The sequence below is a fragment of the Populus alba genome, chromosome 15 (genome assembly GCF_005239225.2).
Source record: "Populus alba chromosome 15, ASM523922v2, whole genome shotgun sequence".
NCBI lineage: Eukaryota > Viridiplantae > Streptophyta > Magnoliopsida > Malpighiales > Salicaceae > Populus > Populus alba.
In genome coordinates, this window is record NC_133298.1 from 16,342,992 (window position 1) to 16,369,809 (window position 26,818).

General features: G+C 32.2%; 2 protein-coding genes and 1 long non-coding RNA gene across 5 annotated transcripts; 1 reads left to right on the forward strand and 2 right to left on the reverse strand.

The window, feature by feature from the left end:
- The first annotated feature begins 5,710 nt into the window (after positions 1-5,710).
- Positions 5,711-7,760, forward strand: LOC118057513 (uncharacterized). Its single transcript, XR_004688974.1, has 3 exons — positions 5,711-6,230; positions 7,177-7,439; positions 7,525-7,760. It is a non-coding gene; the product is annotated as an uncharacterized lncRNA (long non-coding RNA).
- On the reverse strand, positions 7,276-13,527 carry LOC118057512 (probable serine/threonine-protein kinase At1g54610). Of its 3 annotated transcripts, none has more exons than XM_035070115.2 (8): positions 12,887-13,527; positions 12,523-12,807; positions 11,155-11,472; positions 10,289-10,516; positions 9,966-10,066; positions 9,736-9,859; positions 8,893-9,280; positions 7,276-7,421 (listed from the first exon to the last, which is right to left on the reverse strand). In XM_035070115.2, exons 1-7 carry the CDS (start codon positions 13,238-13,240, stop codon positions 8,930-8,932), a joined length of 1,761 nt encoding a protein of 586 aa, XP_034926006.1. In that variant the 5' UTR covers positions 13,241-13,527; the 3' UTR covers positions 7,276-7,421; positions 8,893-8,929. The 3 variants fall into 3 exon arrangements, with proteins under 3 accessions (XP_034926006.1, XP_034926005.1, XP_034926004.1); XM_035070114.2 differs by lacking the exon at positions 7,276-7,421 and adding an exon at positions 8,659-8,740; XM_035070113.2 differs by lacking the exon at positions 7,276-7,421 and having other exon boundaries at positions 8,690-9,280.
- A 5,381-nt stretch (positions 13,528-18,908) lies between these two features.
- Positions 18,909-22,195, reverse strand: LOC118057510 (ubiquitin-conjugating enzyme E2 27). Its single transcript, XM_035070111.2, has 5 exons — positions 21,793-22,195; positions 21,221-21,269; positions 19,681-19,840; positions 19,399-19,488; positions 18,909-19,274 (listed from the first exon to the last, which is right to left on the reverse strand). Exons 1-5 carry the CDS (start codon positions 21,968-21,970, stop codon positions 19,167-19,169), a joined length of 585 nt encoding a protein of 194 aa, XP_034926002.1. The 5' UTR covers positions 21,971-22,195; the 3' UTR covers positions 18,909-19,166.
- Between the last annotated feature and the right edge of the window lie 4,623 nt (positions 22,196-26,818).

Consider the following 26,818-nt stretch of genomic DNA (forward strand, 5'->3'; position numbering starts at 1 on the left):
TCCGTTGATAAAATCTCCGGCAAAAACTTTCACTTCAGCAAACCACCTTTTTTGTAAATTCTATATATTCTGTCGGTATATACCGACCGCATTATTTCATCAATAAATACCAATGGAATTATAGACAGAATAGTATTTGTCTGTATTTATCACCGTAATGTACTGAGAGAATCATTCTGTCGGTCATTTTATTAGTTTTAGGTAAATTTCTGGTAGTGAATATTATATTAAAATGATATAAAAATTAAAAAAAATTCAAATAAAAAAAATTTAAAATTTATAATAACAGCATTTGTACCGAACAGGGTACATGGTGTATTTAAAGCATTTAAAAGTTGAGAGCAACGGTTTTAACATAAAAGAAAATAGAAAGCGAAATTTCCTGGCTCCATTAATGTTTCTGTACGAAGGAGAGACTTTTTTTTTTTTGTTAGTGAAAGTTTCCTTTAAACTCTGATTCGACCGCCTAAAGTCCTCCTCAAGTCAAGGCCAACAGTACCTTATATCAGAAACTTCAAACTTGAAAAAAAAAAAAATTTAAAAAGAACTTTTTTTTAATTAATTTTTTTTAGTGTTTTTAAATATTTTAATATAAAATAATTTTTAAAAAATAAAAAAATATTATTTTAATATATTTCTAAAAAAAATACTTTAAAAATCAACTATTATCATAATTTTAAATAATATTTTTAATATAAAAAAATGAATTCCACACGGACCTGGAAGACATAATATGATATAAAAATTGAATTTTTTTTAATAATAAGGATGCTATAATAATAAACTTTGAAGAAATTTTATAGCAGATTGTTTGTTTTTGTGTTTTAAAAGTGTTTTTAATTTTTTTATTAACTTCAAATTAATATGTTTTTAGTGTTTTTAAATCATTTTAATGTGTTGATGTCAAAAATAATTTTTAAAAAATAAAAAAATATAATTGATATATATATATATATATATTTTAACATAAAAAATTATTTAAAAAATTAACCGTAAATATACTGCCAAACAAACTGAACTCAAGCCCTAGGTTCTATTTTTCTGTTTGATCGGCATATCTCATTCACTCTCTGTCTTTGAATGATACAAGACTTCGGTACCAAGTGCTTTGCTCTGTCTTAAATGATATAAGGCAAGTTGTGTTGATTAAAACTATGATTTAGAATAAGCAGATATATTAAACTATGTTATTTACTTAGTATTCTTTTAAACAGTGTCATTTCCTGAAAATCTTATTTTATCCTTCAAAAGAAATTCTAAAAATAAGCTATAATAATTATAGCATCCAATACCACAGGAGATAAACTGCCAATTGCCTAAACAATTTGGATTTTGACAAAATGACACAAGAACATATATGTAACTCTCAGGTAGAAAGAGATGTGCGCGCACACACACCAGGTGCTCCTCTTTATCTTTTGTGTATTGATTTCACTTCTTCATCTTCATTTTTTTATTTTTTCAATTCAATTCATGGATTTTATTTTTTATTCCAATATTCATCTTAATTCTCCCTTTTCTTTTGTTTTTTGTTTTTTTTTTTAAAACATAGATCCAGATGCAAGGACTGTATCTCCTTGTTTATGATATGTTCGTGAGATCTGCAACCAAAAAAAGACACCACAACGGCACAACCTACAAATACACTGGAAAAGAGACACAAGAAGTTGTTTTTAAGTTGATATACTAGGTCATCCTGGCTTACCCAAGTCAATTAAAACTTTGATTTTTTATGTGTAAAACTTGATCCAAACTCTAGATGAATCAATTTCTGAATTAAACTATTAAGTTAGATTGAGTTTTAAAATCAAATCCCGAGCCAACTCGTGCAGCCAAACTAGATTTTAAAATTGTAATAATGGATTGATACGAAAACTCTATTGAAAAAAATTATCTCTTTGTAATTATTGTTTTTCATATAGAGGCAGAATAATAATTGAAAAAAACAAACCCTAATCAAAATATATTCAAATGACCATGCGTACAGCTACGAAGTTAACAAAGCATAAAAAATTGCCAGAGTTCATTAGATAGCAGATTAGCTGAATCAGCTTAGTAACTGCTTTTACATTGATCCAATAGCTCTAGTTATTAACAACAAAACAAAATTCGCTTCGGCTCTGGATAATTGCAAGCACTGGCGGAGGCAGGGGGGGCTGGCAGTGGTATTTTAGATGAAAATTTTAATCTTTAAAACTATTTCTTTTTAATAATTGCAATCCTTAGAATTAACTAACTTCTCCAATCCTTCCAAAACAAAATCATCGCTTAGGAGATTAGTGCTGGATGAAGCAATGGATATATAAAAAACAGGACAATTTCTTTAGTTACAAAAGAGAGAATCCGACCCAAAACTTCACTGCAAGGCTCATTGGTCAGATACCCTAAGACTTGAGAGCCAGTGGGAATGGACACAACAATATCAATATTTAAATTAATTAATTTCAAATTTTATTATATATTTCAGTTTACTATATTTATAATCCAGTCAAGATATATTATTCCAATTCAACTCTAAAATTAAATTAACTTCAAATAATGCAATATAAAAATAATGCCAAGCATCAAATTACATTATTTTGAAAAACATCATGTTGTAGGATGAAGATCACACCACAGATCAAACAGAAGCCTCCACTTTGAGGAAACTAACTTGAACTTGAACATGAACATGGAGGAAGGAGCTGAATCAGATCTACTATGATGGCTTGATCCCGTGCAGCATACAGACGAAAAGTACATGATGGTGTTCTACAATGCCCTCAAGTGTTTTTTCTCATCCTTTATCGGAGGTACAGAGTTCAGTGAACCTGAAGTGCTGAGTTTTTCAGGACAAGCCGACTGACTGGATTTAACAACTGTGCTAGAAAGAATCAAATGATTTTGTAGCTTCTCACTCTGATTTGATGTGATTTGTTCTTTACTTATGTCAATGTTAAAAAACCATTTTAATCCAATAATTTTAAGTTGTTAGGTGAGATTTCAAATATAATTTATATTATTTTTTAACACACCTCCTTAAATGGAAGCCTTTTAGGATTTGAAACTTATATAGAACCACATATTATCTTGTGCTTAATTTTTATCAAATAAATAAGATAGTGAGATTCGAACTCGTGACCACTTGGTCATTAAGACTCTGATATTATAAAGAATCATTTCAATCCAATAGCTTTAAACTATTAATAAAGTCTCAAAATATAATTTATATTATTCTCTAACAAATTCATGCATTTACAAGTCATCTGCTAGCTTATGCAGTAAATTCCATGGCATTGCTGAGACGAAAATCAAAGGATTCAAGAACGACAGCTAATTAAATTTACATTGCCAATAATAGCAGAGTGAGAACTCTTACTAAACACAGTGGAACAGATTTTACAGCAAGCAATCGATGCTTATTCCTTAATCAAGCAATTATTCTATAATGTCAGCATATATACAAATGCACGTCTCACCATAATCCCAGGATCATTAAATAATTTCTCTTCGTGGTCAAGTAGAGAAATTTATTACTCTAAGCACATGCGTTCTTGTTGTTTTATCACAATGTGTTCAAGTAGAGAAACTAGCACTTTCGAGGACTAATAGCCTATAATATATAATTGCTATAAAAAACACTGCCCCCGTCACACAAAAAAAAAGAAAAAAGAAGAAGAAACAAGGAGTGATTCTTTTTTTAAGATAAATATACTAATCCTTTTTAAAATTGAATCATGACACATTAGACGAATAAAATTAAATAACCAAAAATGCACCAAATTTTTTTATTATATTCTAACTCTCTTCTTTTCTGTTTGTTTCCTAAAAAAATGGGAAAACAAAAGAAAAAACTAAACCAATCAAAAGCCTATTACAAAAATCCAAAAAAAAAAAAAAAACAAAAAACACCCAAAACTCAAACTTTGAAACAGAAATGCAAACCCATAAAAGGTCTCACCTTTTTTTCTCTAATTGCTTTGAGAATGAGAAATATTTTCCAAAGTTATCTATTCTTTTTTGTTCCGGCCGGAGTTGCCGGTATATATATCTAGTATTATTATAAAAATAGTACAAAGTGAAATAAATTTTATATCAATCAAAATTTTAGGTCATTTTAGATTTTTTATCTAAATCCCGGCCGAGATGTTTCGAGTTTAGTTGATTCGGGATAAAAATCTGGCAAAACTAAATTGTTAGGGAAAAAAAAAAGATAAGGTAGGGAAAACATGCCTAAAATGGTTTGAGTAGAAGGTGGGGGAAATGACTTTTAAGAAATTGATCAGATTGTGAACTTGCAAGTGAGGTATGGTTCACTGACCTGAGATTTTGACGGTGGTTTTTAGACAACATAGAAGAATTATTGAACCTCATGGCTTCGACAATTTCAAACAAACTACTATATAAATTACACACAGCCATCTGCTTATCATATTGTGATCCTCAACTGATTTTCTTTTATTTTTTACAGGGTGTTTATTGCAGGTGCAGTAAGACTCGTCTATTTGCAGCAACCTTGAGAAAGCTGGTGGGGTTGATTTATGAGAGAAACTATTCAATCTTTATGTGGAAATAACTTGTGCTCATGTGATCCATTAATGAGCAAGAAAATTGACAGAAATGGAGGTCCACTGTTGCAGTAGATCAAGAAGCTCTTGCCTGATCAAAATATCTCTCCTGTTTCATCTGCTACACGTCTAGATAGATTCATTTTTTGGTATCATCACATCATGCTCAATGTTGATACATGCCATATATAGTGCTGATGCTTTCAGAGCTTCAAAGGAAAAACAACACTAATTAACGATATCTATAGAAAACTTAAAAGAATCCAAAGAAATATTAATAAACACAACGATCTGCTTAATTAGTTTATGCATGGTTTACCAAGTCTAATCCATATGTTTGAATTGGGACAGATTATTAGAGGAAACTGAAGATGAGGTGAGTTTTCATATCCAGTTTTCCCATTTCTTATTTAACTGCTCATTTATTATATTTTCTTTAACATATGCTGAGACAATTCAAGCTACTAAGAACAGTTAATCTTGCTCTTGGCAGAAATGATAAAGAGCGTGTTTTTTTAATTTTCAATTAAAAAATTTCTGAAAATGGAGAGGCACTGATTAAGGATATATTTCCAGGCATATATATATGCAGCATGCACATGGCTAGACTGAAATCATCCTGACCATGGGCACATGCACAAAAGGCAAAGGTTGTTGAATAGTTATTAGTCATTTGTCTGTTCACGGGTCTGTCTTGAGTTTCTGACATTTTTGTTCCAGTGACTAAGAAAGGAAACTGTTCAAAGTACTTCATTTTCGTTGGAAGAATTGAGTGAAAATTTTGATTCGATGAAAGATCTGATTTTTGACCTTTTTAATTTATGATTCTAAGAATAATTTTGATTTGATTTTAAGAAGTTATAAAAGCTATGATATCATATATCAAGGATGAAATATCAAGATGATATTTTTTTAATTTAAAAAAATAATTTAATTAGTTAAAGTTTTAAGTTTGTTCCTAGATGGTCATGAATTTGAGTTCTTTTAAAATCACTAAAGACTTAAATGGTTATTAATTTTAAAATAAAAAATATAAAATTAATCGAGATATTTCCAACTGATTTAAATATCATAATATTATATTAAAAAAAAAATCCTTTCTCGTAAATTTCTCTTTACTTCTCCCCGAAGTTGCCTATTTCGAAGAATAAGCTCTAGGCCAAAGTTACATATTCAAGAGTGAAGACACCCCTGCTCTGCTGACATGATCTTGTTTCTTTTGTATCACTCTTCCTCTGCCAGCCATCTTGAAGTTTAATGCAACCCCTCACCTCTCTCTTCTCGACGGGCAAATCTGTCTCCTTCTCTTGTTTTGAAATTGAAGACTGGAAGGCTTGTGAGCGTCCCTTTTTCTCTTTTATTCTGTTCCTCTTGCACTCCTCTTTTTCTGCCAGCTAACGTGGAGAACACGCCTCTCACCTCTCTGAAAACACTATATAACACAAGGCAATTCCAGGCATATTGTATCTGACAGACCAGACACACAAAACAGATCACATCCACTTTCAAAACCCTTTTTCAACCATGGATAATCTGACCTGACTCGAACTCTCTAACCCAGCTTCACCTCCTCCTCCGGCTGTACCTCCTTGTATTACTCCTGCTTTGGCTCCACATCCAGATACGCCTCCAGTTCATAACCCCGCCCCGTCTCCGGTTCCGTTGCCTCTACTACTACTACTCGTAAGTCTCGCGTTTCTGAAAGTATTTCTCTTCATCAAAGCAATTAGACCAAAAAAAGTGAAAGCTTTTATGGTTTTGCTTTTCTGTTCGAAGTTTGGGTTTTGAGTGTTTTTTTTTTTGTAATGGATTTTTTTTGGGTTAGTTTCTGATTGAGATTTTATTTTTTGGGGCCTAAAATGTTTGTATCTTGAAGGTTTATGAAATTTTTTGTTTTGTTTTCCCATTTTCTTAGGAAACAAACAGGAAAAAAAAAAGAGAAAGAGAAAGTTCGAAGAATAATATTTCCTTGTGGGGGCTAAAATGTTTGTATTATCAATAGAACTGAAATGCTCAATCTTAATGTTTGGGATTTTGAAATGCTCAATCAAAAAGAGTGGCATTTTCTGTTTGGAAGTTGATCAGCTCACTGATTGGTAGCTTCTTTCTGGATTATGGCAACAGATTATTTTTCCTGCATGCCCTACCCACTTGTCTGCAGGAGAGTTTTTTTTATTATTATTTTTGTTTCCTTTCAGAAGAAATGGTAGAAGGCAATAGAACTCACTCTTTTTTGCATATTTTATTAACACAATTTCTTGCTCTCCCCTTTACTTCCATCTGGAAGTAATTTTTGTTTCCTTTGTATTCCCATTTTCTTAATATACTTTTTTTCAGCATCATATTATATTTGTTTATTCATTGGTATCTTATATACTATCTTATCTCCTATACTGGAAGTTCATGAAGATCTAAATATTTTCCTGTACACCAAATCAATGTTACACAAGCATAATTTATGTGTTCGACAGAGGGTTCATTTCACGGAGTGACCAAACAGCCATCTTTTTGTATTTTACTGTATGTGTTTTAATTGAGAGAGGTGTGTGTATGCTGACATTGTTGAATAATTGCTTGATTAAGGAATAGGAATCTATTGTCTGATGAAATATATATTTTATATGAACAGCATAGGCCTTCAGAATGGAGCGCTGAAATGTTTCAGAATTTAAAGAGAAACGAAACAGCCAGCGGAACCAGAGATGGAGTGGGGTTATGAACCGGAGCCCCAGCTGTAGCTATTACTTGAGGTGGATCTAGATGCTATTACTTGAGGTGGATCTGGATGCCCGGAGAAGAAGGTGAAGCTGGGTTAGAGAGTTCAGGTCAGGTCTGGATGCAGGGCCAGAGCTGGATCAGGAGAAGGAGGTGAAGCTGCGTTAGAGAGTTCAGGTCAGGTCGGCTTGGCTAAAAAATTATTATTTTAATATATTTCTTAAAAAAACAAACTTCACAATCATTGCTCTGGTACTTTCAGACATCCTTTCAGACAGACGAGGGGTGTGTTCAATTCAAGATGCCTGGCAGAGAAACTGGGCACAGGACGACTTGCCAGTTGAGAAGAGAGAGAGAGAGAGAGAGAGAGGTAAGGGGCTACATTAAATTTCAAGATCATGTCAGCAGAGCAGGGGTGTGTTAAAGATGTAACTTCGGCCTAGAGCTTATTCTTGGAAATAGCCAGGAAGCAACTTCGGGGAGAAGAGAGGAGAAATTTACGAGCATCTGGATATTTGATATCATAGCTTTATAATTTTAAAAATTAAAATTACACGTGAAAAAATAAAATTTATTCTTAGAATCATAAATTAAGAAGGTCAAAAATCAAATCTTTCATCAAAATTCGTGTTAAGAAAATAATTAAAATAAATATTTATTATTATTTTCTAATCAATGGAAGAATTGATTTCAATTAAAGAATTATTTCAAGTATTTTTTTTATATATATATATATGAATATATAAACTCTATCATCAAATAAAAGAAAATTAATTCTATCATCAGGCAGATATATTTTTTACTTAAAATCTTGCCTTTAATTGATCATGTACAAATTTAGACTAACAATCATAATAAAAAATATGGAGATTGGTATAAAAGTTAACAAGATATCTATACTTGTTGTGTGGACAATACTGAAATCACAAATTATGAATATTTAGCTTCATGCAACAAATAATTGTTTTTTAAGTCCTAGAAATAAAATGACAATGGATTTCGTATTCTCTATATTTATTTATTTAAATTGAGTACCTTATCTATTTAAATTGAGCCACATATTGATTGGTAATCATATTAGAATTTAAAAAAAATTGTGATATGGGAAAATGAAAATAGTATATAAAAATGAAACGAAAATCACATTAACATTAATATATGATTGTTAATTAATACACGTACTCAATTTTAATAGATATAATATAGAGCGGTGGATTCTCTTGGAACGCTAAAAATATTTCCCAACAAACAAGTCATTCTCGAAAAAAAAAGGGGGGGCTAATGGCTGTTTACTCCATGACTTTCCTACGCAATAATGCTCAATATAGAGAAAACTAAAATCCGAGTGCAAGACATGCTCACACTATGAAGCTCTAAGGTGCAGAATATCTATGGATGTGTCAAGGTTTACAGTTGATAGAAATCAATGAGGAAGAAGACGTCTAATCTTTAGCTTATAAAGCGCCCGCTTTCAAAAACTGTACAAGAAATGTAGGGAGTGGATTACTCACTGGCTCAGCATGGCCTCTGTGTAGATTATACAGTTCATACAATGAGGTACAATTAATGGAAGCAATGATTGCAGAACAAAAACAAAAGGCATTTAAGAAATAAAGTGAAAAGTAAGAACCTGATCCGAAAGGAAAACTTTCAACTCATAATAGTTGCTACCTCCTACTACCAAAAACCTCTGATTTACCCTTGAATAGCAGATTCATTGATAGAGCTACTGATGATGGATTGAATGGACGGATAAATTTCCGTGGTGGAGCCATCTGGGGATCGTCTTTATTGGTTTTCCTTCTTCTGGAAGGACCTCCAATGGCGCCAGCACTTTTAATAGAAGATGATTTTGAATCGAATGTTGATGAACAGAAGGAAGTATCTGATGTGCCAAATGAAACAAGGCCACCTTTATGTGATGCATCCATAGGATGTCCAACTGCTGCATCCTGATGAGGAGGTGGAAATTTCTCACTCTTGCTCTTAGCGTTTGCTTGTGTCATGGCCCTCCATCTCTGAATAACAAATGAAAATCTCAAGTCAAACTATGCTTTGAAAAACACAAGGAGAGTAGAGAACGTATGATCATGAAGTGAAGGGCGAAACCAGTTGACAATTCTGACCAGTTGATTTGACAACTATTGACCTAAGATACCTAATCCAAAGTGGATTTCACCATGTAACAAGGACCTGTGACCAACCACAGTTTTCTAATTATAGGGAAAGAGCTGTAAACTAAAAGAGATCACAAAATAATTCTCAAAATTAGACTTGCCCAACAAGTCTACAGAAATACGGCTTAGAACCCAGGAAGTACACTCATCAAGGATGAAATGACACATAATAAACATGTGACATAAAGATTGGTGGATTCGGGGGTGGCTTGGTATTTACTGTCTTGTAGCGAAAAAGAGGAGGTAAATAGAAAAACAAATAATATAAAGGTAACAAGAGAAAGTCCTTCACATACATCTAGGTTTGCTGGATTCTCTGCATTGGCCTCTGGAGCTGGGATTGCCCAACCAGCCCGATCACGAATTCTTGTTTTTCTTGCACCATCAACAGCGTTACCTTTTCCACCAAGGCCCCTTTGCCTGAGAAGGAAATTAGATAATTAAAGATCACCTTTCAGCATGGCCATTATACAGGTCCAAAACAAAGGGAAAAAAAAAGGTAGACAGGAATGAAGAATAAACAAACCTTCTTGCTTCTTCATCTCTCAACTTCACATCCAATTCTTTACTGGGAGGATATTTAGGCAAACTCGACGGCTCACATGCATAAGGTTCAGTGGTGAAGAACTGTAGTATGAAAACCAACGACATGATTACTCTCCAAAACACATATATCAATCCATAAATAAGTTCAAGGAAAATAAAGACTTGTGGAAAAGTAAGAATATCTCACCCAAGTCCTTGTGTCAAACAATAAATATCAGTCTGAAGCTTGCAAGACATAAAGCCATCTTTTAATATATATATATATAAGCTAGATTGGCAAATAATTGAGTTAAAATCACTCACTTCACTATTTAGAGCTGCAGTGGCAGTGACTCGATCATCAGGATCTACCGAAAGAAGAGTTTCAATTAAAGGCAGAGCAGAAGTGGGGAAATCTTTGAAGGTTTCTACTATACATCGTTTGTAAGGCTGCTGTGGTTTAAAAAGTGTTGCATTTGGCAATTTGGATTTCTTCCAATATTCCTCAGACGGGGAACCACATAACTTAAATATCTTGTGCAGTTGTTCAACCTAAGCAGAGAAAGAATTGAAAAGAAAATCAACTGTAAACGGTGAGCCAACTGAAAGAGAGAATATAGCTTACACAACAATATCATCAATGGAAACAACAATGGTTGAGACGATCAGACTAGTCAATAAAAGTAATACATACTCTGAAACCAATATAATGCAAGATACAATCACTGAAGGTGTACTTAATTAACCTGCTATGCTTAACGTTTCATGATAACAAAGGGTTTTTCCATGGTTGGTAGCTCAGATGACTGCATATTTATCCGGGCATTAGATTACTTGGTTTGACACTATCGACTCCCTAACAATATTTTCAGCATCTACATAGAATAAACCAGAATACGATATTATTCTATATTACTATACAACCCAAGATGATTAATAAGGTTGGGATTATTCCTTAAATCTTACTGTTCTTGCTGCCTCTCACCTAGTTACCATGTTTGAGCATAGGACTCAACATCACTGCCTTGTTTTGATTAGGGCATCGTTGCGCATCTAAACTAGTAGTTTGGATCCCAGATGAAGACTTGAAATAGTGTAAAGATCCCAGCAGTAACAACTTCATCATTCAAACCAGAACAAATGAATTTGCATACGGATCTTGAAACCTGGTATGCAAGTAAAAATAATACCTCTGTCCGTCCAGGCATTATTGGCTTCCCAGCAAGCAGCTCTGCCAAAATGCAGCCGGCACTCCAGAGGTCAACACCAGCACCATAATAAGTTGCCCCAAGAAGAAGTTCAGGGGGGCGGTACCAAAGGGTGACAACTCGACTGGTCATAGGAACCTTGCGATCAGGATCATAGAAAGTAGCCAGTCCAAAATCAGCAATTTTTAGAATTCCTTCATTATCAATAAGGAGATTGGAACCCTTGATATCACGGTGCAGAACACCATGGTTGTGGCAATGCTCAATCCCGGATAACAACTGCTTCATGTAGCACTTTATCTGCCAAAGGGAATAAATCAAGAAATGCACCAATCAGTTATATGATACATTACCGTGGTGTCAAACTCCAGGGCATTGAAAATAACCAAAAATACTCCATATGCTATTAAAGGCCTGATATGAAAAATGGTTACTCTGATGCTACTTAAGCCATGCATTATAATTAAGTTTCTATCCTAGGGAAGCATCTCATTTGGGCTGGCATTTCTGCCAATAATATGAAGCCCTGGATCTTTCCTAATGTAAATAGCAAAACTGAACACAAGCATATATGGAATGAAAATAACTAAAATTCTGGGTAACCTACTTTTAGTTCAGTATCCATAAATTATCATTATTTTGATTAATACTTTTGACATTGACAAATAATTGAAGATGTGAATGCACATTTACTTTTCCAATGAGCTTTCAGAAATGAAAAATTCAACTAAACAAAGCCAAAGTGTTCAACATTAGAGAAGTGACTAAATAATCAAATTATCTCATGCCATAAACATTAGCAAATATTGGAGTTAGCATCTTTTCTTTTTGCATTTATTCATTTCCAAGATGAAAAGTTGATTAGACTTCCCAAAAAATGAAAGTTAATTAAGGGGAATTTCTATATTCATACATGTTGTGATGTAAAGTTTGAACTTTCCATGAATCTTCAAACCCAAAACAATACAAAACATCATGTTGAGCATATGAAGCCTCTATGCACCATAACAGCACAAATGGACATGTAAACTACAAGGTAATGGGACCCTGTAGCCTTGGACATGGCTTGAAGTAACATCAAAGCTCACAAGCAAATAAAAAAAAAAGGATTAACATATGCACAACCTCAAAAAGAGCTAGTTAAACAAACAAGATTAAAAAAAGCACAACACGCCCAAAAGCTAAAAAACAACACAAAACAGTCCAATAGCCCCAAATGCCAACTCCATCAACACCAAAACACCCAAAATTACACCCTTAAATACCATTAATTATCACATTACACAACAAACTACTACAAAATCAAAACAACCCACAAAACATCCAATCTTAAAATAACAAGCAATGTACCTGAGGTTCAGTGAACTTGACGCCTTGGCGTGCCGCCAGCCCGGCAAGATCATGTTCCATGTACTCAAAAACCAAGTAAAGACTACATGACATTCTTGAAGTAACCAAACCTTCAAGCTTAAGAACATTTGGATGGTCTAATCTTCTTAAGACAAGAATCTCTCTTGCCATAAATTTAACACTCTCTGGCTCCAAATTATCAAACCTCACTTTCTTTAAAGCCACTATCTTTCCTGTTATTAAATCCCTTGCTTTATACACATTGCTATATGTCCCTTGCCCAATCTAAAAAATCCGAAAATTGTTAATAATTCAATACATGCAATTAAATTAATTAAACTTGGGTTTTGGTTTCTTTAATTACCTTATCAAGCTTCTCGAATGTGTTAGCTCGGCGAGGAGTCCATTCGCCGATGGCATCACCGGCAACCGCCATTAACCACGATGGCCACCCTTGCTGATAGCACAGACTAACTTCTGGCCGTGGCCTCCGCCTTTCAGTCGTCCCCTGAACATCCACAGCCGGGAAATCACCGGTATGTCTCGTCGCATTCTGCTTCTGCGTTGATGTTGTTGCTTTCTCCCTCTTAGCCTTCACTGCGGCGTCAACGGATCCGGTGACGGCTACGGGTGGTTCATCGGAGCTCCGGCCACGGTCGGAGGATCCTTCACGACTCTGGCGATCCCTGGAGGCGGGCTTGCCGAGAACACAGCCCATTAGCTTAGATTCTGTGCATCGGGGATTAGAAATGACTGGTTTCCCGGTAACGGCAGCAAGCTAATGGTGAGATTCTGTTAAAATTTCTGTATTCGAAACGACAGCGTTGTGAAGGTTCAAAATCAAAACAGCAAGAATAAGACCGCTTGGGTTAGTTAACGGAGATTGAACAGAGCGTGAACAGCGGACTGACGTAAAAAAATTTAGAGAGCTAGAGAAGAGGAGAAATTTTAAGCCCGCGAAGAAGTGGAGGTACCAGCTTATGTTCCTTCGAGAGACGGGGGCAGTGAGTGAGGATACTGGGAAATAGATTAATAAATAAGGCATGGATTATTAGATATTTACATAAATGCCACTGAGAAGGTGAGAGTTTTCAGCTGTCAGTGTTCAGGTGGGCATGATTTTTTTAATTTTTTCGTTTAGTGGTTTTTTAACTTTATTTATCTTTGTTTAATTACTATACAATTACTATTAATTTATTGTTTTTGCCTTGGGAAGGTCAAAGTTTACGAGAGACGTCATTGGGTGAGGGATACGGAAAGTCAAACGAGGAGTAGAAAGTTACTTTTGGGAGACTGAATTTCTTTTTTTCTTTTTTCTAGCTCTGCGCCACAGGATTTGAGAAGGTAGGGACATGAATGAGTGAAAAGGTAAAATTCGAGGGTAGAAAAGTATAGGGCCCTCCAGCCTTGAGGTACCGTTTGGAGGCATGGTATTGGCTTTGGAGGTGCTTGGCGTACCTTTTGTACAGACACTAGATATTTTTGCTATAATTAAAAATAGGTACTTGGCGGACTTTTCGGACGAGGAAAGTTCGTTTTTAAAAAAAATCAAAGTGAGTAAAGAGTATTGCTCCAACTTTGAATTGTCACTAATGTTTTACGAATTTGATACTATTTTTTTTTTGTTTTTTTGTTCATTGTAAAGAATAATTTTAAATATTATACTTTGATGCAAAAAAAAAAAAAAAAACCTTAAAAATGATCCCATCTTTTTTCTTCCCAAGTTATTCTTCTGGTTGGTCTAACAACTATGAAAAAAATATTATAAATCTTGTTAGTGATAATATTTTGGATTAATCATGTAATTAGCGTATTAAAAAAATGACGAAATAACACGGGATGAAAAGTTTTGATGAAACAATATAATTTTAATAATATCGCATTTTCAGAACTATGATATTTTTCTAAATATCATTATGGACCACAATATTAATTATAAATGTTGTGTAACAATGTAATCTTAAGGTGTCATGTTTATAAAACATGATATTTAGTAAATAATGTGTTTCAGAAGCATGATAATATCAAAATAAAAAACGGTGATTATTTGTTAAAATTTTACATTTCCCATGCTAATTCTACAAAAGAAAATCCTAACATTCCGGACTTTCCTTTTTAAATAAATACATTTCTTCTCTAATGAAAGAAAAATCAAAGAACAACATTAAATTTTATTATAAAAACCTGTTTAAGATTATGATAACAGTGATGGTTTAAAGAGTTTTTTATTTAAAAATATATTAAAATAATATTTTTAAAATTTATTTTTACCGTATCATATGATACAAAAATATAAAAAAAATCATTTTTATACCAAAAAAAAAAAACCAAATATGCTCTAACTTGAGGGGCAAAAAGGAGGTTGGAGAAAGTGGCAGAGCTGGTCCCCAACCCTAAATGCATCCATTTTTTAATAGAACAGGCAGCTGGGGACATTGAAGCCATGGTTGCAAGTTTTACTACACAGAACTAAATTGTACTGAGCTCGTCGCCTCTTCATTAATCTCTTATTATAAGGATCTTAAGGTTTTCTGCTCAAGTCACCGGCACAGGCTTGTGTGGAAGGAAGAATCATCGTGTCATCACTGCAAACGCACTTCAATTCTGCAGATGCGGCAGTGACAGATCAAAATCAATTCTACCAACCACACCTAGACCTGTTTACTGCATTTATTGAAGAAATTTATAGAGGGAGCAGGCTTTTAGTTTTTAATTGGCTGCTTCTTTCTTTCTTCCTTTCTTTTTCGAAAAAAAAAAAAAAAGAATTATTGGCACTGGTTGAGGGAATCTGCAATGCAATTTGCAAGACAATATTTTTTTTAATTTATTTTTGAAATGGCTAGTGAAAATTGAAAAATATAAAATATGAAGCCAAACCATTTTGCTTAGAGGTGAGAAAGTTAATGGGATTATATGTAGTATCTTGGTTTTTTTTTTTAATTAATTTGGGTGTTTGGATTAATTTACATTTATTTTGGTTGATTTTATAAATTTTAAAATTAATAATTGTATAAATTTTTAATAATTTTAAAAATATTCAACCACGTAACTATTAAAATCAATATTGCTTCTTCACTCTACAGCCTCTAGCACTGCCCAAAGACCTTTCACATAATAAAATATAGAACATACCAATTCTTGGTTTTCAATGTTTTACATGGCTAACGCTACTTGACAAGACTCGCATTGGAAACTCATCATCTTCATCCATATTCGAAATAATATAAAGATTTAATAAATACTGGTGGTAGATGCAAGTATTTATTAATTTAATAAATAACGTATATATCATGATATTTATGTCCATTATCGACGACAACAAAATTTGTGTCGTTCACTTAATCAAATGACGATTAACAAGCAGCGTTAATTCTTGCTAAAGTACACACAATTATTATATATATATAGTACTGCCTTTTTTTTATATAGAGAATATAAAGGCAAAACCCTTTAGAGTATAGTATCATATCATAAATTTGGAGTTGGAATAGGAAGACATGCCTCATTGATAAGAGAAATACTAGGGGTTGCCTGCTTTGATATATATATTTTTTTTTAACGTAAAAATACGATACTCAAATACTAACAATGTATTTTAAAGAAAGAAAAGGAATTCACCACTCGGTATCATAGAAAAAAATTGAAAAAAAACCATAAAGATTAACCTAGATAAATTAAATGTTGAATGATAAAATTAAAAAAAAAAATCAATCATACAAAAAGAATAAAAAATAATAATAATTACAAGAATAAGACATGATTGAAAAAGAAAATTCAAATTAACAAAAGAATTCAAAATGAAAAATAAAAAATACTTCTCAATGCTAATTAAATGAAAATAACTTTCAAAGACAATTCAATAATTCCAAGATGCAATAAAGTACGAGCTGATCATTATGAATTTGATAATAACATCTGACCCCAAGAAAATGACAGAATTAACCTCCTAGCTAAGCTAAATGATTTTGTGTGACAGGGGCAAAATGATCTTTTTATTGTGAAAACATGAGTGAAATGAGATAGAGTCCACATTAAAAGTATGATACATTTTAGTTTATTCCGTCCTTGGATTTACTCAAGAAATATAGCATTCTTTTAACTCAAGCGAGCAATTAATTATTATAAAGTCCCGACCGAGCAAAGTGATTCCAAGGCATTTAATGTGCGTTTCAAACAATATTTTGCCTAAATTCAAATTTTTTTTTTATTATTTAAATTGAGTTCAATTTATACTTTTTGGATCGTTTTGATGTGCTGATGTCAAAAATGATTTTTAAAAAATGAAAAAACATCATTGGCATGTATTTCGACACGAAAAGCTATTTGAAAAGCAACCGCTATCACACTATCAAATACGCTCTTAAAGCTGATCTGGAAGCTCCAATCAAAGACTTGTCTTTGCAAAGCTTACGATATTAGGGCATACTTGTATTTCATGCATGACACAAGGCCAGCAACAAAAGTCTTCGTAAAAGAAGCATGCTTTTGAATTTCTAGAGTCATAAGTCCATGGAAGAACAGTGAGTTGACCAGGTAAATGAAGCCGATTAGACGGCATAGTTAGGAGGAATGATGAGGGTGACAATTTGGAAGAATTATAAGGACAACGAATGTGTTGAATAAATTTTGGGCTTGGACGAAAATTCTCACCATGGTCAAGCGATTCATCGGGAAGGCGGTGTAGACAAGTATTTTTTAAAATTTTAATTTTTTTTATTAAATTTTTTTTAATATTTTTATATTATTTTGATGTATTGAAATCAAAATTGATTTTTTAAAAAATAAAGATAATATTATTTTGATGCATTTATAAACAAAAAATATTTTAAACAAAGTTATTCTTCAAAGTGTTTTTCGTTTAGAAATATATTAAAATAATATATTTTTTATTTTTTAAAAAACTATTTTTTATATCAATAAAAAAAAATTAAAAAAAAAAATCAAAATTTGATGGAATAGTATTTGAAGAACATTCCCAAACAATTCCTAAATTATTATTTGAGAATGTGGTTCAATCGGGCTTATATTAAATAAAAAAAAATTAAATTTTTATTTTTATTTTTTTTCAATTATTTTGATATATTAATATAAAAATATTTTAAAAATAACTTTCTTTTCAAGATAAAGAAAAAAAAGATCACGGAGGAGAGCAGCACAAACAACAAACACAGGGCAACATGTCAAAACTTTCAACTAAAAAAATAAGAAAAAAAAGGGATCAGTTTGAACGTGTTGAATCTGCGAGCTCATTGCTGTGTGATTCCCCTTATTTAATGGCCTCCTTCCATGACCTGACATTTTTCTTCTTTTGGGTCCTTTTCCTTCAGTCATGTTTTTCAACACCATTAATGGAAGCACACAAAGTTATGCTGCCTTCACTTACCATTCTGTCTCCATTCATGGTCTTGTTGGAGGTGTGTTTGGTAATGCAACCTGTTTCTCATATTTCTTTTTAAATGGTTTTTCACTTTAATATTTTTTTGTATATATTTTTTATGCGTGGTTGATATATTCACTATGATGAGGTAATATATTCAGGGTAAATTTAAGGTTTCTCTGTGTCCAAACCTTTAACATTATCGCTTGGAAGTAGTATTATAGTTGTCTAATATGTATTGATTTGTCTTCAAAACAAGTGATATAATAGCTTCGATCAGCTAATCTTTATAATGATTAGAAGAGGGTAGTTTGGATTTAGAATCTTGTTTGTTTGGTAATGAATTTGGTGGAGGTACCTTTTCAAATTACTTTTACACTAAAAGAAAATCAAATTAACACTTTATTTCTACGTGATTTTCAATAATTTTGACATTATATAAAACTTTGGGAGGTTTCTTCGAAGTTGTGGATTCTCAATGTGATTTATAGTTAGTCGGATCGGTGATGCAATCCACGAGAATGTTAAGAGAGAGAGGTTAGGACTTGACAGAGGCAGATAGAAGTTCCATTGGTTCTTAAAAATTTTCTTCCTTAGCAGCCTAGAATAACGAAGAGAGAGAGAGAGAGAGAGAGAGAGAGAAAGCATTTTTCTGTGTTCATTTGAAAATAGAGGAGAGAAAAAGAAGAGGAAATGATGCCGCTACCCATACTCTATGGGGAATCTGCAAAAAGTTTCACGACTACAGTCCACTGGGCGTTCCAAATTGCATCTTCAAAACAAATTCAGCAAATTAAAAACCTTCCTAGGGTTCAAATGACATGATGTTTCAGTTCTCCTCTTGAAATTCAGAAATTCAACAGTGGATGAACAAGAGAGGTGAACAAAATTCATTGAAATTCTATGTATTTCATCCTAAAAAAACATGTTTGATACACTCACGCAATTGTAGCTCATGTTTTTTCTCCACCGCAGAAGGAAATGCGTGTCAAGTAATCTTAGAACCAAGTGAGAGAAAAAGGCTTTAGGTAAATATTTTCCAATGTGAAAGTGCACCAACCAGGAGTAGTAATTAATACAGTTGTTTTTAGCAACTCCGTCCATATGATGAAAGTTAAAGGCGGATTCCCTATCAGCAGAAGAGATATCCAAGAAGGTAGGCAAAATGGATGAAATAAATCTCCCCTCCCTCACCAAAGAAAAGGATTGGTTAAGTAAAAACTATTTGTGGATATAATTATTCAGCACTGGCAGTTTTATCATCTCTTTAACCAGAACAAAGCTTTTCAAGCGCCAAGTTCTCGTCACCACCAACAGATTCTAGCGCACCTCTCGCCAAAGCTTCAGGGAAACCCATCTCCACGAGTTTTTGTACCTGCGCCAACAAATATTACATTAACAACAGCTGTTATTGATGTATTGACAAACATATGCAGAGGTTGAATTTAGAGAAGATTGTACAATTGGAGAGAAAAGTAAATAAACTAAAACATCTTTACCTTTTCCTCGACCCCTAGCGATGAGGTCTTGGCAAAAGTTTCTGTCCAGTAGCGAGCTGTGCCAACAAAGGTCTGGTAGTCTCTAAGATACTGCAATATCCATAGATACCAAGTTAATATGTGAAAATATTTAACTGGAAAAAGAAAATCTACTGAAAAGAATAGCAGCAATAACCAAAGTAAAATAGCATCTGAGATATTGCATTTCAATGAGCAAATAAACAAAACCCAAGAGAGGTATTTAATACATAACCAGTAACAAAGAATGGCAACGAACTAGACCTGTTGTGCTACAACAGCATCTTGAGGGTCATCAGGTTCAGGAGCAGAGAGCAATGCTTGGACAGAAAGAAGTGCTGTCTTTAGAGTGAGTGCTGGGCTCCACTGGTCCTTCAAAATGTCCAGGCAGATTGCCCCACTTTGACTGCTAATGTTAGGGTGCCTTCGGGAGGTAATGACAGCAAAAATGATGATTAAAGTACCAATCAGCTCAAGCACAGACTGAATGCAACTATAATGCATCAGTGTCAACTAATGAACAATTAGCAACCAACTGATAATTTTAAAAGCTAAAGATTGATCATGTCAAGAACAAATAAGGCAATCCAACAGCTTGTGTAATTCAGCTTTGACTGGAGATAAGCTCCACATTATAGTAAATTTCAAATACCTTGTGCAACCTCTTATTGTCTACAAAGTGTACCCTAATAACTTTTTTTTGGATAAGTGTGTACCCTAATAACACCAACACACATTCAAGATAGTATTAAGGAAAGGCAAGGGGAGTGGGGAAAATGGGGACAAAAGAGATTTTTACAGTGTCCAAGAGAATCGATGCAAATTAACCTAGGTATACTTCAAGAGACATACCCAATTAGCATCTGAGCTAAAACCTTGTTTATTTCAACCTGCACTAACATCAAACAGTGATATAGTGTGCAACTTGGATAGAAGCAAACTAAAACTCTTCCTACAGGTAATTCAAAATTCATGCTCATCGTGGTGCAAGAAGAAACCTAAATTAGGAGTTATGTTTGCCAAGACCTTACTGAAACAGAAGACCACATGTTTCACATGGATGAACATCCCTTAAACAATAGTTTTCTTTCTTCCTCGCTCCAATTCACAAGGGGCATGTTCCACCTATATATTGGTAATTAAAACTTTGGCTTAAAAAGGGTTTTCTACAAGGCCACACAACATTTAATGAAAATATATGCTGGCCAAACAGCTGCAAATTGCCTATAAATTAGGACCATGGAGTGAAGAAAACCAGTTGAATCCTTGCTTTGATCAACGGTACCAAGTCTAGCTTTTGAAAGATATGATGAAAAACAAAAACACCAATACAACAGGAAAAGAAAGCAAATGCAGACGATGAAATTCAAACTAATCCACCAGAAAATGGGAACACTGGGTGTTGAAGTAACATGAACCAATATATGTTCCCTAACAAAAAACCATGCACAAGTTCTATAGTGGTTCAAGATTACATCAATGAACAACCAACAGAACCTATTGAAGAAATCAGATACATAGCAGGAAGATATTTACTTCAGCAATTTAAATTTAAAAGGTAATGCTATTATTCAGCCCACTTAAATAAAAAGAATCACCATCCTTCTAGATCTCACTATGCCAATTGAAATACAAGCCATAAAACTCTATTTTTTCTGACAACACAGCAGCTCTATGACCATACTATTATCTTGTATTACATTCTTAAGACTACCCATTCATAGGACAGTTGCAGATAACACAATACTATATTTCTTAAATAAAACCAAAGAAATAAAAGCAGCTTACTCCAACTTCGCCCTACCAGACTTTTGTTGCAAACTGCATTTTTGGAGGCTCAAAGGGGTATCCATCTACAAAAAAGAACGGACCATTTCAAATGCAGGTCAATACATGTCTCTATATCCTCTAACACTACAACCCTGCCAAAAAGCTATAGCCAGTAGTAATAATACGACACAAAGAACGCACAGGCATTGGAAATTCAACAGGTAGCCAAACAAAACCACATCAAGTACACAGTAAAAACACACTCGCTTCAAACACCCGAAACCCACACCATGATTCTTCTTTATCTTCCAAATTAACAATAATTGATACACATTTAAGCACCCTAACTAGTCTTATCAATTACTCTTATAGTAACCAAAACAAATAAGCTAAATTTTCAATTTCAATCTTCAAGTCGTTTTTTTTCTTTTTCTTTCCTAACTTTTTTTTCCATCCAATAAGCAAGCACCCAAATGCAGCTCAATTTCAAAAAAAGAAGATAAAAACAACCCATTAAAATTCAGCTATCAAGTATCTCTAAAACATAAACAAAAATCGAAATTTCTCGTATGTGAGTGTTTGTTTTAAGCCAGCAAATTATACTACCTGGGAGAGTGATATCAATTTGAAAAGTGCCACCTTCATAAGGAGTGCCAATTGGACCAGGAATGGTGCCGGTCAATCGACCAAGATTGTCAGATTTAGGTGCCACTTTAATTCCAGAAGCTTCCATGTCTCTGCTGCATTCTTGAAGCTCCTTCTGAACACGAGCAAAGTCGATCATCGTTTTTCAAACACAACAAAACCCTAATAAGAGAAGAGAAGAATAAATAAAGAAAAGGAGTTTCGCTTCCTTCCCCTATCTTTATCTCCCTGAAATTGATTGGTGGTGATGCCTTCAATGCCTCCTATGGCCGCTTTAATGAGAGTATACCGGAGAGAGCAAGGAAAGAGAAAAGGCAGCGAAGAAATGTGTCACTGTTTTCTGTTTAGGACTATGGATTTTATTATCAAGGCTTTTATTAGTTATACTTTCCTTTTCTCTCCTGTTTTTCCTTTTCAAGGATATACATTACCTAAGCCTTTTTAAGGACTAGTATTTTCAGCACATATTATTTGAATAGAATTAAAAAAATAACAATAATTCTAAGACAATGTACACTAAATATAATTTTTGGGTAAAATTCATTAAAATAAATAAATAAGATCTGAACATATTTTCATATATTCTTTTATTATTGAAAATTACAAATAATTTTAATTTTAATGAACAGAAGACTAACAAGTTTTGTTACATTTTAAATAAAATGATGAGCTCATATTTGATATTTAAAAATATATATTTAATATTTTCTTATTAATTTTTCATGGATCGTTTTGGATAGTTAATAGCTTTAAATTATAGATTTCATATATATATTTTTTGATATTCACAACTCAGGTAGGTGTGACCCATGAAATTGATATTTGTCCATAAAATAATTAATTAATCATCATAATTTTATTTTTAAATTTTAAATTTTAAATTTTTTATTTTCAATTAATATTTTTTTTTTTAATATTATCATCATTTTAATGTGATAATATTAAAAATAATTTTTAAAAGATAAAAAATATATTATTTTAATATATTTTTAAATAAAAAATATTTTTAAAAACAAATATAAATATATTTTACCGCCATTAAAGTGGTCAATAACTCGATGCAATGATTATAAACTTGAAAAGGAGGAAAACTTTAACAAAGCCTTGCAATTTTTCCAACGCATGCTGCTCAAGAAGATAGGATGGGCCCGGGGGTGGCTTTAATTCTCCGAGATTGTGGTAATTTTTGTTTAAAAGGATGTTTTATTTATAAAATATAATATTAATAATTTTTAAGTGTTTTTTTATGGTTTTAATATATTAGTAATTTTTTATATATTTTTAAACAAGAATTATTTTTAAAAAACAGCATGCACTACAATCTTCAGGATTAACAAATTAATAAACATTATTTTGAAAATGTAGGTGAACCTAACACTAGAAGGAAAAGAAGAAGAGGAAGAATGGTGGTTGGATATGTTATGATTTGCTTCATGACTAGGTTTCCAATTTCCACCGGTCATGTTTTCTTCAAGTGTTAACTTAGGTTAGGTGTTAAATAAAAACTGAATAGTAAAAAAAAAAATTATATATTTTTATGAATTGAACTCGGAACCTTGTACTAGTTGATGTGTGGAATGCTTTCAATTTATCTATAACTTAGGCTACTTACCTCTTGTTTCTTAACATTTATCCTTTGTGAGGATCTTATTTTTATTTGGTTGTGTTTGTTTTTTTAAAAATATTGTGCTAAAATGTATTAAAATGATTTTTTTTTATTTTTTTTAAAATTATTTTTAATATTAACACATCAAAATGATTTTAAAACACTAAAAATATATTAATTTGAAAAAAAATAAAAAAAAAATTTTAAAATTGCTTTTGAAACAGAGAAATAAATAGACATTATGCTGATATTAAAAGTAATTTTAAAAAATAAAAAAATATTATTTTAATATATTTCTAAATAAAAAATATTTTAAACTATAACCGTTATTATAATCTCAAATAAATTTTATTAATTTAATTATTCAGGTTATAGTTTTTAAACAGGACGAGGAAACTACATTGTTATTAAATTAAGCTCATCCTGACGAATCTAATAACTCATTGATTCGGGACTCATGACATTATATCAAACTAGGAGTCAATAAAATCAAACATGAACAACCCAATAAGTCAAATTGTTATAAAGTGACAGTTAAAATCTAGCTTGTTTTGATTTTATAAAAAAAAAAAAATATATATATTATTATTTTAATTTTTTAAAGAAAATTTTGAAAATACACTTGACCTCTATCAATTCAATCTCAACCACCCAAACGGGGCCGGTTTTTACAAGTACGTGTTCGTGAGCATCAACCTCCGGCAAGACAAATCCATTGACGTAAGGCTCAGAAACGTAGTTAACAATTGATATAATATAACAAAAAAAGAACAACAAAGCGGAGTGGCGCAGCGGAAGCGTGGTGGGCCCATAACCCACAGGTCCCAGGATCGAAACCCGGCTCCGCTATTTTTGTTTTTCTTTCTTAAATTTCGGGCTCCATCCCGAAACGGTCTCTTCCACTTGTAATGGATAAATTGGGAAGCTTCTTGCATCGTATCATTGAGACACGTGTCCTCCTCATAAATTAGGATTATCTATTTCATGATCTCGAGAGCATGCTGCTGCTATAACCCATTAACCCTAGTCTAGTCTCCTCTCTGGGCGAGGTAAATGCCAGAGATTAGGCATGGACAGTCATTTCAAGGCCTCGTCAAAGCAAAGTGGCCTGGTTAAATTTACGATGTTTATTTCTTTGTGTATTTTAAAAGTTTTTTTAAAAAAATTTTAATTTTTTTAATTTTAAATTAATATATTTTTAATGTTTTAAATTATTTTAATATGCTGATATCAAAAATAATTTTTTTAAAAAAATATATTCAAAAATATATTTTAATATAAAAAATTATTTAAAAAATAATCATAACTAAATTATGAAACAAGTTTAAGTCTGCGGGTAACTAATGATTAGCCTTTTTCTGCTTACCCTAAGCTTACCTCATATTCCATCTACATGTTTAATTTGGATATGAAATCCAAAGCAGAAGTCCTCAAATGCTTTATCTTCAACAATCAATGCGTCACTACACAAGCAATTCTAGCCGAGCGGTGCACGTATGATGACACAAAACATGCGTCACTCAGCATGTTACATGGACCCAATTGAGCTTCTGGGTTTGCCTATTGCCGTCATGAATAATAATAGCATTAGCCTGGATTTTTTTTAAAGAAAAACTTAGTATAATAAATGTAGAATTTTTGTGGTTAATTTAAGAGATTAATTAAAATACATGTAAATTAATCTAAACATTTATAATTACAAAAAAATAATAAAATACCAGATCACAAGAACAATATTTAATGGGTGTTTAGCTTGAAGATATAATTAATTTTTTTTAAAAAATATAATTCTTGTAAAGTACAAACCATGACCTTGTTTTTTATATGGATTTCATTAAAAAGGAGCTATTAAATTTCTAAACCAAACACCCTTTTAAACAAATATCATGGTTTTAAAATATAATATTATTAAAACGCCAAGGTTATAAAACATCAAACTTAGATATTTTCCCCAAAAAATTTTCATTAATTTTCCGTGCTAATTAGAAAATTTATCCCAATAGCCTGCAGGGAAGAAATATAATGTTTGAGGTTGACTGGAAGGGTTCCTGGCCTGGAGAACCGAGCACCACGTGGCAGATTTCAACGGCCATTATCCTTCAATTCTAGGGTCCGAAATTCTCCTGGAAAATTAGAACAGGATAAAGATTCCATGCAGCATTGTATTGAACGATTCAAAGCCTTTATCATGGCCTTTTATATTACAATTAAAATCACGGAAACCAATCCAGCAAGCATCAACCCAAATTTTGTCTATCAATGGCCAGAAGGTTTTTTTATATATATACATTAGATATCTGATGAGCTTATATACATATTAACTAATTTTTTATAATTTTAAAATTAACTATTATACAAGTATTTAGTGATCTTAAAGTTTATAACATTTAAACTGATAACCTATAAAAAAACAAGCTCAAAACCTAATTAGTTTAACTACACCCCTTATTATTAGGACTAAAAGCTTAATATTACTTGTCATAGGATGAACTTAAAAACAACACATAACAGAGTTTAAATACAGTTTTTGAGATGAATCAAAATAACAATCTTCCAAAAATTACATCAAATTCAAAGTTATTAAACCTGATTTAAGCCATGATTATTCTCAAGACTTTAGTCATAACCCGAGCGCGTTAATGTTAGTTTATTCACATAAATAAAAACTATCAAGTTTAATTTTTTTTTAAAAAAATTAAAATAATATTATTTTTATTTCTTTTAATTTTCGAAAGAGTTTTGACGAAGTTAATTTCCACTTGGGTTTTTTAATCCTAACTTGAGCTAGGGTATAGATTGACCAGATCCTAAGTGTTGGTTAGAGTGTAACAGCAATACATGCATCCACTTATATAAAAAATCAACAAAAATAATTAATAAACTTAACATGTCCAAATGAGAATAAAATACAAGCAAAATAACTCGACCCATCCAGACAACAAACCCTTTAATATTGTATGAGTATCAATTTGTTGACTCATTCACGCCCGACACAGGAAAAAGAAGAAGAAAAACACGGAGGTGTTTTTATGTCAGCGATATGCATGTCGGTGTTGTATCACGTTTAAACTTCTTTGTGTTTATTTTCAACAAAAAAAAAAAAAACTTCTTTGTGTTTATTATTTGAAACCATTTCTATAATTGTTTTTTTTATTCCGTCTATATTGGTGTGGTATATTAATTTAAATAAAAATGCTTTTTTATCTATTAAATCTTCAAATACTTGAAAGTAAAAATATGAAATAATGTATTAATTTCTTATTGAGTCCTGATTAAAAGAACTATATTTATGTCTATGAATATTCAAAAATTATTTGAAAAAAAAATATATGGTGTTTGGAAGTGTGTAATACGGTTGCTTTTCAAAATGCTTTTCATTTT